At 46.1% G+C, this 15,679-nt stretch overlaps 1 protein-coding gene across 8 annotated transcripts in view; it reads left to right on the top strand.

Annotated features, from left to right (window-relative positions):
* The first annotated feature begins 8,181 nt into the window (after positions 1-8,181).
* Positions 8,182-15,679, top strand: part of camk2g (calcium/calmodulin dependent protein kinase II gamma) — a 240,638-nt gene continuing 233,140 nt past the window's right edge. For 5 of the 8 annotated variants that reach the window (XM_033012702.1, XM_033012700.1, XM_033012698.1 and 2 more), the window contains exons 1-2: positions 8,183-8,378; positions 8,530-8,624. In XM_033012702.1, coding sequence (XP_032868593.1) covers positions 8,314-8,378; positions 8,530-8,624 — 160 coding nt within the window. In that variant the 5' untranslated portion in view covers positions 8,183-8,313. Of the gene's footprint in view, positions 8,379-8,529; positions 8,625-15,679 lie in introns of all 8 variants that reach the window. The other 3 variants (XM_033012695.1, XM_033012694.1, XM_033012701.1) reach the window with 2 other exon arrangements.

The raw sequence follows: 15,679 nt of genomic DNA, 5'->3' as shown, positions 1-15,679 counted from the left end.
TTCTGCAGTAGTATTGAGGTAATTAATTTATTGAATTTTCTTTTTGTCCATTATACGTAATCTATGATTATTGTGCTTCCCGACTTGTTCAGCTGCTGCACGCAAGAATTTAATTGTTCCATTGTTGGTACGTATGCCAATTAAACTCTCTTGAATTGTTAAATAAAAGGACTGCACATCACATGTATTAGTATTCTCCACTCAAACCTTTACATCAATTGCCAAACAATGTCAGCTCCTTACCCTTTTAAATAATAACGTTTGACACTGCAATTCTATATTTTATAGCAAAACAGTATTAATGTAAAATAAACCAAAAATAAATCAAATGAATGATTCTACTCACCCGTGTGAAGTACTAAACCTTCAAAGAGGATGTTGGTACTAATCAACACTACAGCTGCACTGCCCTTATGTATAAACATAAATAAATTATAAATCATTTTACACTTATTTTGCATAACACTTGAAATAACATTTTACTTATTTTCATAAAAACCAAAGTCTCTTATTGTTGCCAGTTGTGTGAGAATTTTAGGTGTATAAATACTGGATGAACGAGAGTTTACTGCCTTCATTGCCACAGGGGCTTCTTGCTTCGCTGGAACAACATCAAATGTATTTGACACCGAGTCACAATAAAATGATTTCAGTTCAGGTAACAGGTAGGGTTTAAGGAATACCTAAATGGAGGAGAGAGGCTGGGGAGATACAGCACGGAAACAGGCTCTTCTGCCCATGCTGACCAGCGATCACCCTGTACACTAACACTATCCTACACATGCAACCCCAGAGCCAATAAGATCATGGGAGACCCCTTCCACCCCTGCAACGGACTGTTCCAGCTGCTACGGTCAGGCAAACGCCTCCGTTGCCATGCTGTGAGAACGGAGAGGTTGAGAAGGAGTTTCTTCCCAGAGGCCATTAGGACTGTAAACTCCTATCTCACCAGGGTCTAACTTCACTGAACCACTCTACTGTTTTTTAAAAATTGCTGTTTTTTTTCCTTTTTCCTTCCTCCCACAATATGTCATATGTAAAAGAATATGTGATTCTGTTCCATTCTGTTTGTAGTTTGTTTGTTTGTTTGTTGCACCAAGTCCGCGAGCATTGCCACCTTTAATTTCACTGCACATCTCGTATGCGTATGTGACGAATAAACTTGACTTGACTTGACAAGGGACAATTTACAATCTTTACTGAAACCAATTAACCTACAAACCTGCAGGTCTTTGGAGTGTGGGAGGAAACCGGAGCACCTGGTGAAAACCCACAAGGTCACAGGGAGAATGTACAAACTCCGTACAGACAGCGCCCGTAATCAGGATGGAAACCTGTTCTCTGGCGCTATAAGGATGCAACTCTACTGCTGCACCACCTCGTGTTATTGGGTTTGAGGAGACTAGCAGTGATTGAAAGCCTAGATATAAATGTTAAAACTGTGGCTTTGTGTGGTGAAGATGCTGTTGAAAGAGATCTGAAACACAGCCAGCATTTTACTCTGTATTTAAAATAACCCACAATATAAAATGTGTAAAAATACTTCACGTAATAATTTATTCATAGCCAATAAACCTACTGAATTGTACAAAGCTAGAATAACTTTAATACATATTGAATTTCAATATAGTTTGAACAAAAAAATATAATATATTAACATCACAATTTTTTCCAGAGTAATACATTTGATGAGTTTGAATTTACCACATTAACCACAAGGTATTAAGGTCGCCGTTTTTACAATCTTTATAACCGAAGCTCAATAATCAAAGTGTGGGTTCTGCTCCATGTTTTAACATCGTTTCATTGTTCGCACACAGCTCCCACGTATCTGGCATGGTTTTCTGATCATTTACAATCTTCGGAAAGACTGCTTTGCCATAACTGGGTGCCGACCCTTGAGTACAATGCAAAGTAAGGTCTGCACTGGTGGAGGTCCACCAATATCTCTCAAGGTGGAGGAACAGCACCTCATATTTCACTTGGGCAGCCTACAATCCAGCAGTATGAATATTGACTTCTCTAACTTCATGTAGCCCTTGCTTTTCCTCTCTCTCCATCCCTCCCCAATCCTAGTTCTCCAATCAGTCTGACTGTCCTCCTGATTATATTTTATATTTGTATACTTCGGTGTCACCTTCTCCCAGCTAACAATGATCTATTCTACATTTTCCTTGACCTTCGTCCACTTTGATGAATCATTTTCACACCTTACCCTTCCATATATCGGTGTCTCCCTCTCCCCTGACCCTCAATCTGAAGAAGGGTCTCGACTCAAAATGCTACCCAAAACCTTCTATCCAGAGATGCTGCCTGTCCAGCTGAGTTATTCCAGCATTTTGTGTCTATCTTTGTTTGGATGAGACCCTAGTGTACAGTCCAGTCTCATGGGCATTTGAGACCCGACGTAACTGTTCTGAAGGAGAACTAAAGAGTTTTCCTGTGTGCCCCTGACACTTGTTATTGCTCAGCAAACATTCATTAAAGCCGTCAGTGGAAGAGTGCTCTGCTCAACCTATTTGATGTTTAGTTGCAAAATTTACCATACATCAAACGCTCCACACAGGCTGCGATGCACTTTGTGATGTCCTGAATGGAAATTAGAAGGTGCTATAAATAAGCAATTTTTTTTTCTCTACCAGTTTATTGGACTTGTGAGATACAACATGGAAGCAGAACCTTCAGCTCACCAAGTCCATGCCAGAGCAGCAACCTGATCCGTTTGGATAGCATTCAAGAGAGAGCTTAGATAGGGCTCTTAAAAATAGCGGAGTCAGGGGATATGGGGAGAAGGCAGGAACAGGGTACTGATTGGGGATGATCAGCCATGATCACATTGAATGGCGGTGCTGGCTCAAAGGGCCGAATGGCCTATTCCTGCACCTATTGTCTATTGTCTATTGTCCATAAAACAAAGCTTTTCACACTGCCTCAGTATAAAACAATAGTAAACCTGATCCTTTAGAACTCATAACTTGCAATTGTAGACGTGATTATATGATATTAGCCTCGCCCCAGTCTACACAACAATACTGCATGAAATATGAGTTCCTCTTGTGGAAGTCCCATTCTGAATCAGGTCCTACAATAGTCTGCACTTGGTGCATTGTCTCACAATATTGTCAAGTACTTCCTTCTTTTCTTTAGTTTCAACAATATTTTGCTCGTTCTGGTTCCATCCCCATTGATTTAGAGGTACAACATTAATTTTTAAATCCCTGCTGCCTCCCACCTGCTCTCAGTACAGACAACAGCCCACCTACTGACTTGTGGCGGAGAGGCATGCGCTCTGGACAATCTGAGCAGAGGCACAGATGTGGCACTGGCTGTGGCAAGAACGTCGTCAGACACACGAGAGAACAAACCAGCTCTCAGAACAAACTCCCAGTGCCCTGACTGCAACTCCTCCCATGTCACCACTGATGGCTGACACAAAAAGCTGGAGTAACTCTTGAGTAGCTGCATCTCTGGAGAAAAGGAACAGGTGACGTTTCAGGTCAAGATCCCTCTTCAGACTCAAACCTTACTGAAACGTCGCCTATTCCTTCTCTCCAGAGATGCTGACTGACCCACACAGTTACTCCAGCTGTTTTATGCCAAACTTCGGTTTAGACCAGAATCTACAGTTCCATCCTACACATTACCTTGGGTGGTTTCCTATCATTTTATCACTGACCAACAGCTTTCTGCCTCTCCTCACTCTGGGTTTAAGTCACAGTTAGTGTTTGTGTCATTGGTCATGGCTATAGATGCATTGGTATTGGTCACAAGATGAACTCACATGATGGCCTTTATTTCCAAAGACAGACAAGAAGGCCCAGGACCACACAGGGGTGCAGTCCTTCATTAATACTGAGGCAGGCTGATTGATTGGGGGGGGGGTTCACTCCCCCCTGGCTGGGCCACCTGGGTTTATAAGGAGTGGGGCTGACGAGATGCAGGTGAATTGGTCCAATAACCACTATTCAGACCCAGCTGTGTCTCGTTTGGCTTTGGCCTCAGCTTACTCCAGAGTGCTGGCGTTTTCCAGCAGCCCCATGTTGTTTGTGGTGTTGATTCTAGGCTTCATCTCCCGTCTGCTGGGAAGAAACTGCCCCTGAATCTGGAGGTGTGCATTTTCAAACGTCTGTACCTCTTGCCTGGTGGGAGAAGAGGGAGTGACCCGGGTGAGACTGGTCCTTGATGATGCTGCTGCCCTTGCCGAGGCAGCGTGAGGTGCAGATGGAGTCAATGGAAGGGAGGTTGGTTTGTGTGATGGTCCACAACTCTCTGCAATTTCTCGCGGTTTTGGATGGAGCTGTTCCCAAGCCATGCATCCCGATAATCCAATTCATAATCCAGATACATTGGAAGCTGAAGCTAAATGAATGCATGAAAGAGAACGGAATAGAGGGGGATTTGTACTTAACAATGAACTGCAGATGTGGGAGTAATGCCCCTGTCCCACTTAGGAAACCTGAACGGAAACCTCTGGAGACTTTGCGCCCCACCCAAGGTTTCCGCGCGGTTCCCGGAGGTTGCAGGTGGTTGCCGGAGGTTGCAGGTAGTGGAAGCAGGTAGGGAAACTAACAAAAACCTCCGCGAACCGCACAGAAACCTTGGGTGGGGCGCAAAGTCTCCAGAGATTTCCGTTCAGGTTTCCTAAGTGGGACAGGGGCATAACTCAGCGGGAGAATATTGATCGGTAATGTTTCAATTCAGGACCATTCTTCACCCCAACTGTAAGGGGTGGACAAACCTGGAAATAAGGAGGGGCAGGATGAGTGATAGGCGGGATGTGGAAGAGGTTGGTGTGGAGGATAAATGCTGGGAAGATCCAGATGGACTGAGTGGCCTGGTGATGTACTGTAACTTTTATGTAATTCCATGCCCATCATCTCTCATTCCACACAGAGTCCTGATAGTGTGATGCATAATTCCACAGGAGCCTTTTCATTATTTCAGGGTTTCTTTGAGATAATAACGGGTAATTAGTGCCATGAAATGCTGTAAAATGTGCACTCTGATACCAATTATGCACAGAGAGAGAGATTGTTTAAAAAAAAAAAAAAAAAATGGTTTTAGAGAACCTGTTCCCTGCCAGTGTGTTAGAAATAATGTCTGTTGTAAGATATGCCGTGTGGCTTCACCTACAGAGGCAGTTTCCAACCAGGGACCCCATGAAAAGACTGCTTAAGGCTACTTACCTAGTCAAAAACAAACCCTGCATGTCATCTTTCTTGTAGAACAATGGTGACATTCAAAGGATGACACAAAGTGCTGGAGTAACTCAGCGGGTCAGGCAGCATTTCTGGTGAACATGGATAAGCGACGTTTCAGGTCGGAACTTTTTAGTTTAATTTAGTTCTGTTTAGTTTAGGGATACAGTGCAGCAACAGGCCCTTCGGCCCATCGAGTCCGCACTGGCCGGACATCCTCGCACATTAACACCATCCTACAAACACTTTTGCACTTATACCAAACCAATTAACCTACAAACCTGTACGTCTTTGGAGTGTGGGAGAAAACCGAAGATCTCAGATAAAACCCACGCAGGTCACGGGGAGAACGTACAAACTCCATACAGACAGTACCTGTTTTCTCTGGAACAGAGGGTTTGAGGGGAGACCTGATGGAAGTATATAAAATTGTGAGAGGCATAGACAGGGTAGACAGTCAGAACCTTTTTCTTTGGATGGAAATGTCAAATAGTACACAGCATAGCTTTAATGTGAGGGGGGCAATGTTTAAAGGAGATGTGAGGGGCAAGTTTTATTTACACAGAGGATGGAGTGGTGGAGAGGCAGTGGTGTTTCAGAGCACATGGATGTGCAGGGAATGAAGGGATATAGATCACCTGCAGCCAGATAGGCATCATGTTGGCACAGATATTGTGGGCCGAATGGCCTGTTGTGCTATACTGTTGTTCTTAATTCAACTTCAATGGAGTATCAAAGATGACTTCACCGGCACCAGCCACTTGAACCTGACTTCACCAATGTACAACCACTGACAATGAGACTAGTTTTGTTTAGGATTGTCACCTATACTGAGGTACAGTGAAAAGCTTTTTTGTTCCATGCAATCCAGTCCGCGGGAAGACCATACATACATGATTACAATCAACCCATATACAATGATATATGGACACACTGATCTGTTTTGTAGTCAATGCCTACTATGTTCTGTTGTGCTGAAGCAAAGCAAGAATTTCATTGTCCTATCAGGGACACATGACAATAAACTCTCTTGAACTTGAATCCGTCCATAGTGTGCAGATACAGGATGAAGGGAATGACGTTTAGTGCAAGGTAGTCGTGTAAAGTCTGATCAAAGATAGTCCGAGGGTCTCCAATGAGGTAGATGGGAGGTCAGGACCACTCTCTAGTCTGTTACCCAGCCAGTACAGAGTACTCATACATGGGGGCACCCAGAAATGGTGGCTGTTTCCAGTATCTCCCCTCACCCGTCTTCTCCATAGAAGGGAGAGCCTCTTTCCATGACATTTCCTCTTTCTGTGATAGATGGCTGCAGTCCAGAGTGAAGAAATAAGGGGAAATAAGACGTATCCCCAGCACCGCTGAAATTTCCCCAACCAATACGTTAATATCAGGTGTAGGAAAGAACTGCAGATGCTGGTTTAAATCGAAAGTGGAGTAAAACAAAAATGCTGGAGTAACTCGGCGGAACAGGCAGCATCTCTGGGGAGAAGGAATGGGTGACGTTTCGGGTCGAGACCCAAGATTCAAGAGAGTTTATTGATTAAGAAGGAACTGCAGATCCTGAAAAATCGAAGGTAGACAAAAGTGCTGGAGAAACTCAGCGGGTGAGGCAGCATCTATGGAGCAAAGGAAATAGGTAACGTTTCGGGCCGAAACCCAAGGGTTTCGGCCTGAAACGTTGCCTATTTCCTTCGCTCCATAGATGCTGCCGCACCCACTGAGTTTCTCCAGCACAACAATACAATACAATACGGTTTATTTGTCACATAAACATACGGTTTATTTGCACATAAAGTGCAAGTGAAATGAATATGTCAGCAGCGGTACAATGATAAAGAACACACACAAAAACACAATAAAAAATGTAACATAAACATCCACCACAGCATTCATCACTGTGGTGGAAGGCACACAATTTGGCCAGTCCTCCTCCATTTTCCCCCGTGGTCGGGAACTTTTGTCTACCCAAGAGAGCTTATTGTCATGTGTCTCAGATAGGTTGATGAAATTCTACCTGGGACACATGACAACAAACTCTCTTGAATCTTCAGACTGAAGAAGGGTCTCGACCGGAAACGTCACCCGTTAATACCAGGTGATCCCTTGCAAAGACAGAAGGTAGACAAAAAATGCTGGAGAATCTCAGCGGGTGCAGCAGCATCTATGGAGCGAAGGAAATGGGCAACGTTTCGGGACTAGTCCCTTCTTCAATCTTACAAAGACAAAATTGGTTTGTCTCTATTGCATGCTTTGTGATATGTTTGAGAAAACTATATACTTCAGAAGCGAGAGTTTAATCCAAAAATCGAAGGTTCTAAACATGGAACATAAGCACAGCACAGGAACAGGCCATTCGGCCCACAATATCTGCGCCGAACATGAATCCACTCGCACATGACCCACATCTCCCATTCCCTGCATATCAATGTACCCAACCTATAACACTACCGACCTATCAGTAAACTCAACCTATCTAAATGTCTCTTAAATGTCACCATTGTATCTGCCTCTGCCGCCATCTCCTTTATCGTGCTAAAGATGCTTCATGTACTTCTTGATTTGCTTTAAGGATGGATTTTCAGGGGCTAAAGTAAGTTTGCTGGCGGTTTGTGTCAGGCGGCGCTGAGATCTATTGCATTTGGAAGCTCGCTCTCTCTCCCTCCCTTCCTTCCTTTCTTATTTCCTTCCTTCTTATCTCCCTCCCTCCCCCCCTCTCTATCCCCCTCCTCCTCCTCTCTATCTATCTATCTCCCTCTTTCTCTCTATCTATCTCCCTCCTCTCTCTTTCTCCCTCTCTATCCACTCCTCCTCTCTCTATCTATCTATCTCCCCCCCCCCTTTCTCTCTATCTATCTCCCCCCCCTTCTCTCTATCTATCTCCCTCTTTCTCCCTCCCCCCCTTTCTCCCTCCTCCCTCTTTCTCCCTCTCTATCCCCTCCTCCCTCTTTCTCCCTCTCTATCCCCTCCTCCTCCTCTCTCTATCTCCCTCCCTCTCTCCCTCCCTCCCTCCCTGTCTCTCTCGTGTAATCTCGCGTTAGCGGCTCCACATCCACCCTCCCCTGCATCTGACAGGCGAGTACATGCTAGCCAATTCCAGGCTTTTCATTTCAACATGGCCACTACCGCAACGTGTACCCGGTTTAGCGAGGAATACCAGTTATGTGAAGAGCTCGGAAAGTATGCCACTTCCCCCCTCGCCCCGTCCCCCCTCACTCCAATTGCCCCGCACTTATTTTGCTTCCAATCGCCCCCTTCCCCTCCCCTTCCCCCTTGAGCTCTCCACACTAATCCCATGTCTGCCTGTTATTTTTTCTCTCTCCACTCCTAGGGGTGCCTTCTCCGTTGTTCGCAGATGCGTGAAATTATCCACGGGACAAGAATATGCGGCGAAGATTATTAACACAAAGAAGCTCTCTGCCCGGGGTAAGTGACCCTGTGAGCGCGTGTGTGTGTGTGTGTGTGTGTGTTTGAGGGCGTGGGGCAGGGAGGGGGGGGTGGAGTTGAGTCGAGGGCAGGATGGTGGAGAAGTGAGACAGGGGTCTGAGAAACTGGCAGCGTGGCCCTGGGTGCAGTCACTTTGGGCCAGTGTGGGGGGGTTTGGGGGACAATCTCTGTGTCCATTATCTGTATCCACTCACTCTGACTGTGTGAGATCACAGACACCCCAAGGAGATGCCACAAATGTGTCTGCCCGGCGTTTTTACTGATGCCGTTTGCGTGGTATTGTAATTGATGGCAGTAATTCTCAGTGTTGTATTATGCGCCGGTCTGCATTACAGGTTTAGGACCAGCCGGGGGTTAAATTGTGCAGCGGGAACAGTCGCTGATGCAGTGCCCAACACTTAGCCGCACTGACAGCGGCAATTGTAAAACTTTCTAATAGGATGGTGCATCGTTATATAACGCTGTTCCTTATGTGTGTTGTGTTTTGTAAAAACAGGTTTGTTTGGTGTTCACTGGTAGAGTGGATTTGGGATTAGTTCATGGTTAATAAAAGGCCCCCGCACCAGTGAGTGTGTGTGTGTGTGTGTGTGTGTGAGTGTGTGTTTGTGTGTGTGTGCATGAGTGTATTTGTGTGTGAGGGTGTGTGTGTTTGAGTGTGCGTGTGAGTGTGTTTGGTGTGTGAGTGTGTGTTCGTGTGTGTTTGAGTGTACGTGTGAGAGAGTGTGTGAGTGTGTGTATTTGAGTGTGTGTGTGAGTGAGTATTTGAGTGTGTATTTGAGTGTGTGAGAGTATTTGAGTGTGCGAGTGAGTGTGTGAGTGAGTGAGTGTGAGTGTGTGTTTGAGTGTGTGTGTGTGTGTGTGTTAGTGTGTGTGTATTGAGGGGGGTTATTTTCTGGGTGTCGGTAAGCAGCCGTTAGCATCAAGAAGGCAGCCCCACTGTGGCGTTAACCCCACAGGTTTGTGTTTAAATGTCCGGGCCAAGCCGAGCCGCTGGCGGAACAAAACGATACACCGCGTGAAGTAAAGCTCTCTTAAATAATTTAAAGAGCCAGCAGGAATTAATGGTGACCGGAACTAAGTACATATTTACTGTCAAATGGATTGGTCATATTAGGGTGTCATTCTGGGATCAACTTTCCACGCCGAAGGTTCATTTACAACTCATTAAGATGGGCACCTGTAGCTAGAACCATGGCCAACTCACTAGGCATTAAACTCTGGGTCTTGTACCGAGTGCCATCTCTGGATTATGTCAGAAGAAACTGACTTCTCTTGACATCTTCCTAAATAAACACCAGCGCTTGGCCGAAGGGTTGGGAAACTCATATTTACGCAGGTAGACAAAAGTGCTGGAGAAACTCAGCGGGTGCAGCAGCATCTATGGAGCGAAGGAAATAGGCAACGTTTCGGGACGAAACGTTGCCTATTTCCTTCGCTCCATAGATGCTGCTGCACCCGCTGATGTTTCTCCAGCACTTTTGTCTACCTTCGATTTTCCAGCATCTTGAGTTCCTTCTTAAATACTTTGTCATATTTACGCGTTGGTTAAATGGTTACATTACAATTAAACTGCTGGTGGATGCAAAATTGTAGCCAGTCTTTACAAAAGAAAGGTTAGCAATAATGGATCTACACGGGGAGGGAGACCAGTGGAGCGGCCAAATTCAGGGTAGGTAGACACAAAATGCTGGAGTAACTCAGCAGGACAGGCAGCACCTCTGGGGAGAAGGAATGGGTGACGTTTCGGGTCGAGACCCTTCTTCAGACGCGGTGTTGTATAGTTTAACTAGCCACATATAGGGTGATGGAGGAACTCCGCGGGCTTGGGGAGAATGCTGGAACAGAGAGAAGCGGGTGGGACAATTCCTGGCAGGTGAAAGATTCCACCATCTGCAGTTCCTCTGGTCTCCTTGAGGTAAAGATTTTTGTTTCGGGAAGGAACTGCAGGTGCGGTTTTACATAAAATGCTGGAGTAACTCAGCGGGTCGGGCAGCATCTGTGTAGAGAAGGAACGGGCGACGTTTCGGGTCGAGACCCTCCTTCAGACTGAGAGTCAGGGGAGAGGGGAACGAGAGATATTGTTTGTGAGACAGAGAGATATGGAACAAATGTTTGTTGGGTACTTGGTAGTGAACCAAAGGGTAGAGATATCCTCTGTAAACGCGGGTGCATTAGTGCATTCTCTTGTCTTTAGGTTTGTGTGTGTGTGTGTTTTGTGTGTGTGTGTTGTGTGTGTGTGTTGTGTGTGTTTGGAGAGGTCAGTGCTTTGGTTGTTTGGGTGAGGGGGGGGGGGGGGTTCACTGGAAGCGCAATGCAGGTACCGTCACCACACCAGAGAGGGAGGGGGAAGTGAATTATTTGTATGCCTGTGTAAGAAACAAGAGAAACATTTTCTTTAAAGGGGGGGGGAAATCCCCAGAGCTGCAGGATTGTAATCTGCAGTGTGATAAATTAACAAAGATATGCACCTTTTGACTCTTTCTTATCCGACCCCCCCCCCCCCCCCCCCCCCCCCAAGCACCAATCACCCGGCCTCAGGTGATGAATCACACTGTCCACATGTAAATCACGCACTTGCTGCGGCGCAAGCCAGCTATTTTTAGTCCTGTCTTGTCCCTGCTATTTTGCTCGGCGCTGCCATTAGCTGTAAATGTCATTTGCAGGCTCCAGTGTGTGTGTGTGTTGTGTGTGTGCTGTGTGTGTGCTTGCGCGCCACGTTTGCAGCCAGTTCCCTTTGCCATTGTCTCTCAAGAAGCCCCTTTAAGGGAAGGAACAAACATACATAGATTCCGAAGTTAGACAATATTGCTGGAGAAACAAACTCAGCGGGTGCGGCAGCATCTATGGAGCGAAGGAAATAGGCAACGTTTCGGCCCGAAACGTTGCCTATTTCCTTAAGGATTTTGTCCCGAATCGTTGCCTATTTCCTTAAGGATTTCGTCCCGAAACATTGCCTATTTCCTTAAGGATTTCGTCCCGAAACGTTGCCTATTTCCTTAAGGATTTCGGCCCGAAACATTGCCTATTTCCTTGAGGATTTCGACCCGAAACGTTGCCTATTTCCTTCGTTCCATAGATGCTGCCTCACCCGCTGAGTTTCTCCAGCAATTTTTTGTCCCCCTTCGATTTTTCCAGCATCTGCAGTTCCTTCTTGATCATAGACTCCGAAGTGCTCTTTTTCATTTTCAAAATGAAACGCCGCCTTGAATGAAATGCGCCTCTCCCTCTCTCTGTGTGTCTGTAATAGAGTGGGGCGATTGGCCATGTCTTCACCTCCTCCACTGAGAATGCTGTGTTAATGTCAAGCCTGCTGGATGACAGCAGCTAAGTGCTGCAGGCAACGACTGACTTCCTGGCGCTTAGACTTGAGCAAATTTGTGTGTGTTCTCCTCCCCCTCCTCTTTCCAGCGGTAATATCAAAAGACAGCGCTAGGGGACACTCAGTTTTTTGTTTTTTTTTGTGGTTAAACACGGCTTTATAAAGAGCAGTGCCCAGGGTCGCTCACTCGACCACTTTGTTGTGCCAGGCAGGCGTGTTTGTTTAAAGAGCGTTTCGTTTAAAAAAAAAAATACTGTTCAATGCATCTGTGCGTTTCAGCATGTGGAAGTAATTTCTGCAGCCGTTTCAGGATAAGTGCAGATCCGTTTCACAAGTCCAGTGTGCATTATCAACCTTTTAAAAAAATCCCCACTCGGTTTTCCCCCCCACCTGCCGCAATGCTGTGGTCTGCGACAGATGTTGGCAGTTGACTCGTCAAGCGGGAGAGTCTAAAGTGGGGGCATTTTAGTCATTCCCCGGTTTTCAGTGGAAAGAGCTCAACTCGGCAAACCTGCTTCACAAACTCCACACAGGTGCCCCGAGCCTGTCGCTGCACGCTGCTTGCTGCATATTGATATTGCAATTCATCTTGCCCCCTCTCCAGTTGCCTTGCACCTGTCTGTCCTCCCTGCCTGCGTTTTTAATCTCCCCCCCTCGTCTCTTTAATGAGCACATCTTGCAGAGGGAATACAGCCCGGTATTCTTTCAGATGAGACCTTAAAGCCAGACCCCCCCCCCCCTCTGCATGCTGAAGATAGACACAGAATGCTGGAGTAACAGCAGGGTCAGGCTGCATCTATGGAAGGAATGGGTGATGTTTTGGGTCGAGACCCTTCTCCAGAGTCCCATCTGAATGCTGTCAGGCCTGAAGAAGGGTCTTGACCCGAAACATCGCCCATTCCTTCTCTCCAGAAATGTTGCCTGACCCGCTGAGTTGCTCCAGCATTTTGTGTGATTTAAACCAGCATCTGCAGTTCTTTCTTATACGGGTTGCATCCCAGCTTGGTTTGGGGGAACAGCTCTGACCGCAAGACATTGCAGAGAGTTGTGGATGTAGCCCAGTCCATCGCACAGACCACATTCCCCACCATTGACACCGTCCATTCTTCAAGCTGCCTTGGAAAAGCAGCCAACATAACCAAAGACTTGTCCCACCCCGGCCATTCCTTCTTCTCCCCGCTCCCGTCTGGCAGAAGCTTGAAAGCGCGCATCACCAGACTGCTTCTTCCCCTCTGTTATCAGGCTCCTGAACGGTTCTTCCACAAGTGTGTAGAAAGGAACTGCAGATGCTGGTTTAAACTGAAGATAGACACAGAATGCTGGAGTAACTCAGCGGGACCAGGCAGCAGAGAAGGAATAGGTGATGTTTCGGGTCGAGACACTTCTTCAGACTGATGTAAGGGGAGAGGGAGATACATAGATAAGGAAAAGTAAGGCGTGAAAACAGGACAAAGGGGATGAGTTCAAGGAGAATGTAGAATAGATCATTGTTAATTGGGAGAAAGTAAACTGATAAAAAGTAGTCGGTGACAGTCAGTTGGTCGGGGAAATGGGAAGGGGAGGGATGGAGAGAGGGAAAGCAAGGGTTACTTGAAGTTAGAGATGTCAATGTACCATAAGCTAGGGTGCTGTTACCTCCCCAATGTTACACCCTATCTACCTGTGATGCCACTTTCAATGAACTAGTTGTCAGCTTGTTGTCACCTGTTAGTAGGGTGGGGTGGAGTTGTGGGTGGGTGGGGGGGGGGGGGGGGGGTGTTGTTGTTCTATGTAGGAATTGGCTACCACATTTCCTGCAACATTGGCTGCACGTCAAGATTCTGTGATTGATTCCGGAGGAGCAGTTTATGCCCCGTGAGGAAGACTTAGTGAGTCTTTGATTCATCTGGCTCTCTGACAGACAGACAATAATGCACTAAAAGCAAGGCTTGGAACCTTTTCCTTTGGGGCTCAAGTGCATCTTTGCATTTGGGAGTCAGATATTTTGCAGTGTGTGATTTTCGGCTGAATATCTGCCATCGGTTGCTGTCCTCATCGGCGCTGCATCAAAACCTACCCAAATGTCACTGACGTTAAACGTCAGAAAGGTACTGTTCCATGTGGAGCATTCAGAGACTTTGCTCCCATCCCCACTCAGGCAATTTAGGTTTTAAGTTTATTATTGTCACGTGTGCTGAGGTACAGTGGAAAGCTTTGCTTTGCATGTTATCAAATCGAATGTACCGTACACAGACACAGACTCAGTTCAGACTGGAGCACAACAGATGGAGCAGTCGGGAAGATACAGAAGGTAGTTTCCAGCATTGTAGTGCTTCAGTCTGCTACCACCATCATCTACTGCGACAAGTGGTGGCTCCCACTGATTGTCGCCGGAATCCTTGCGTCCCTTTCAGGACGGACGATGACAGTGAGGTCAACATTTGTAACAAGATGGACAGGAGAAGAAGAAGAAGTTCCGTCGACAAAGCCCAATGCCCGCAGAGGGTGGAGGTGAATCGGACATCGCCCTCGCTTATTGTTCAAAGCTTGGTGATGGGGGGGGAAGAAGCTGTTCCTGAGACTGGGGGAGCGTGCATTCAAGCTTCTGTACCTTCTGACAGACAGTGGCCGGGGAAGGAGGAATGACTGGGTGGTCACTAGAGAGCAACCGTGTGCAGATTGACATTGGCGGAGGAGTCCAGTGAGGATGGAGGGGGCTGCTGGAGCATAACAGAATTAGGTTTGCCATTCAGGGCTATTGCTTCTTCTTCTTCTTCTTCTTGCGTATGGCGTGCACAGGACAAGTTGCAGGACAACTTATTCTATTTGATCTTATTTGATTGTGCACACCAGGTTGATTGCATTCGTCGAAACAGGGCGGACCACGTGAAGGTTGCAATCTCCCACCCCAGGGCTATTGCTTAGACACAGGTATTCACATCAGGGGTAGTGGAAATCTTCATGACCATAAAAATCTTTGCAACCATAAATAAGGTGGCATCATTGACATATAATGCCTGTGATAGGCACAAAATGCTGGAGTAACTCAGCGGGTCAGGCAGCGTCTGTGAAGAAAAGGAATAGGTGACATTTTGGGTCGAGACCCTTCATCAGATGACCTGAAACGTCACCTATTCTTTTTCTCCAGGGATGCTTTTTGAAACGCAGAGTTACTCCAGCATTTGGTGTCTGTCTATCTTCAGTGTCAACCAGTATCAGCAGTTCCTATCTTACATATAAAGCCTATGGCTGAAAGCTAAGAAACTAATTACATGTTGATTTTCTTTTAAGGCAGGTATTTATTCCATCCCTGTTGCATGCCTTGTCTTTGACTGAGTATTGTTGTTAGAGGCCTCATCCTAGCTTTTCCTGCAGGATACAGTGTTTTTATTGCATGTAGAATTGGTGTAGTTCCCATTGTTATGTTCTGGGTTTCAATGTCGTGAATTCAACTATCTGCACAAAATTCTACATGTGGCTCCTGGAACTGTTCCCATTCTTTACAGGTCAAGTCAAGTCACATGTATTTATATAGCACATTTAAAAAAACAACTCTCGTTGGCCAAAGTGCTTTACATTTGTTATAAGAATAGTATAAACAAACAAACTACATACATACTGGAGTAACTCAGCGGGTCAGGCAGCGTCTGTCATACATACATACAACTACATACATATATACATATAGCCCTCGCTCAGTGGATGTCAGGAAAGGCTAGGGAGTATCGATAAGTTT

This window comes from Amblyraja radiata, chromosome 37 (assembly GCF_010909765.2).
Source record: "Amblyraja radiata isolate CabotCenter1 chromosome 37, sAmbRad1.1.pri, whole genome shotgun sequence".
Lineage (NCBI taxonomy): Eukaryota > Metazoa > Chordata > Chondrichthyes > Rajiformes > Rajidae > Amblyraja > Amblyraja radiata.
The sequence above is the reverse complement of the archived record's forward strand: the minus strand, read 5'-3'. Positions and strand labels throughout refer to the sequence as shown.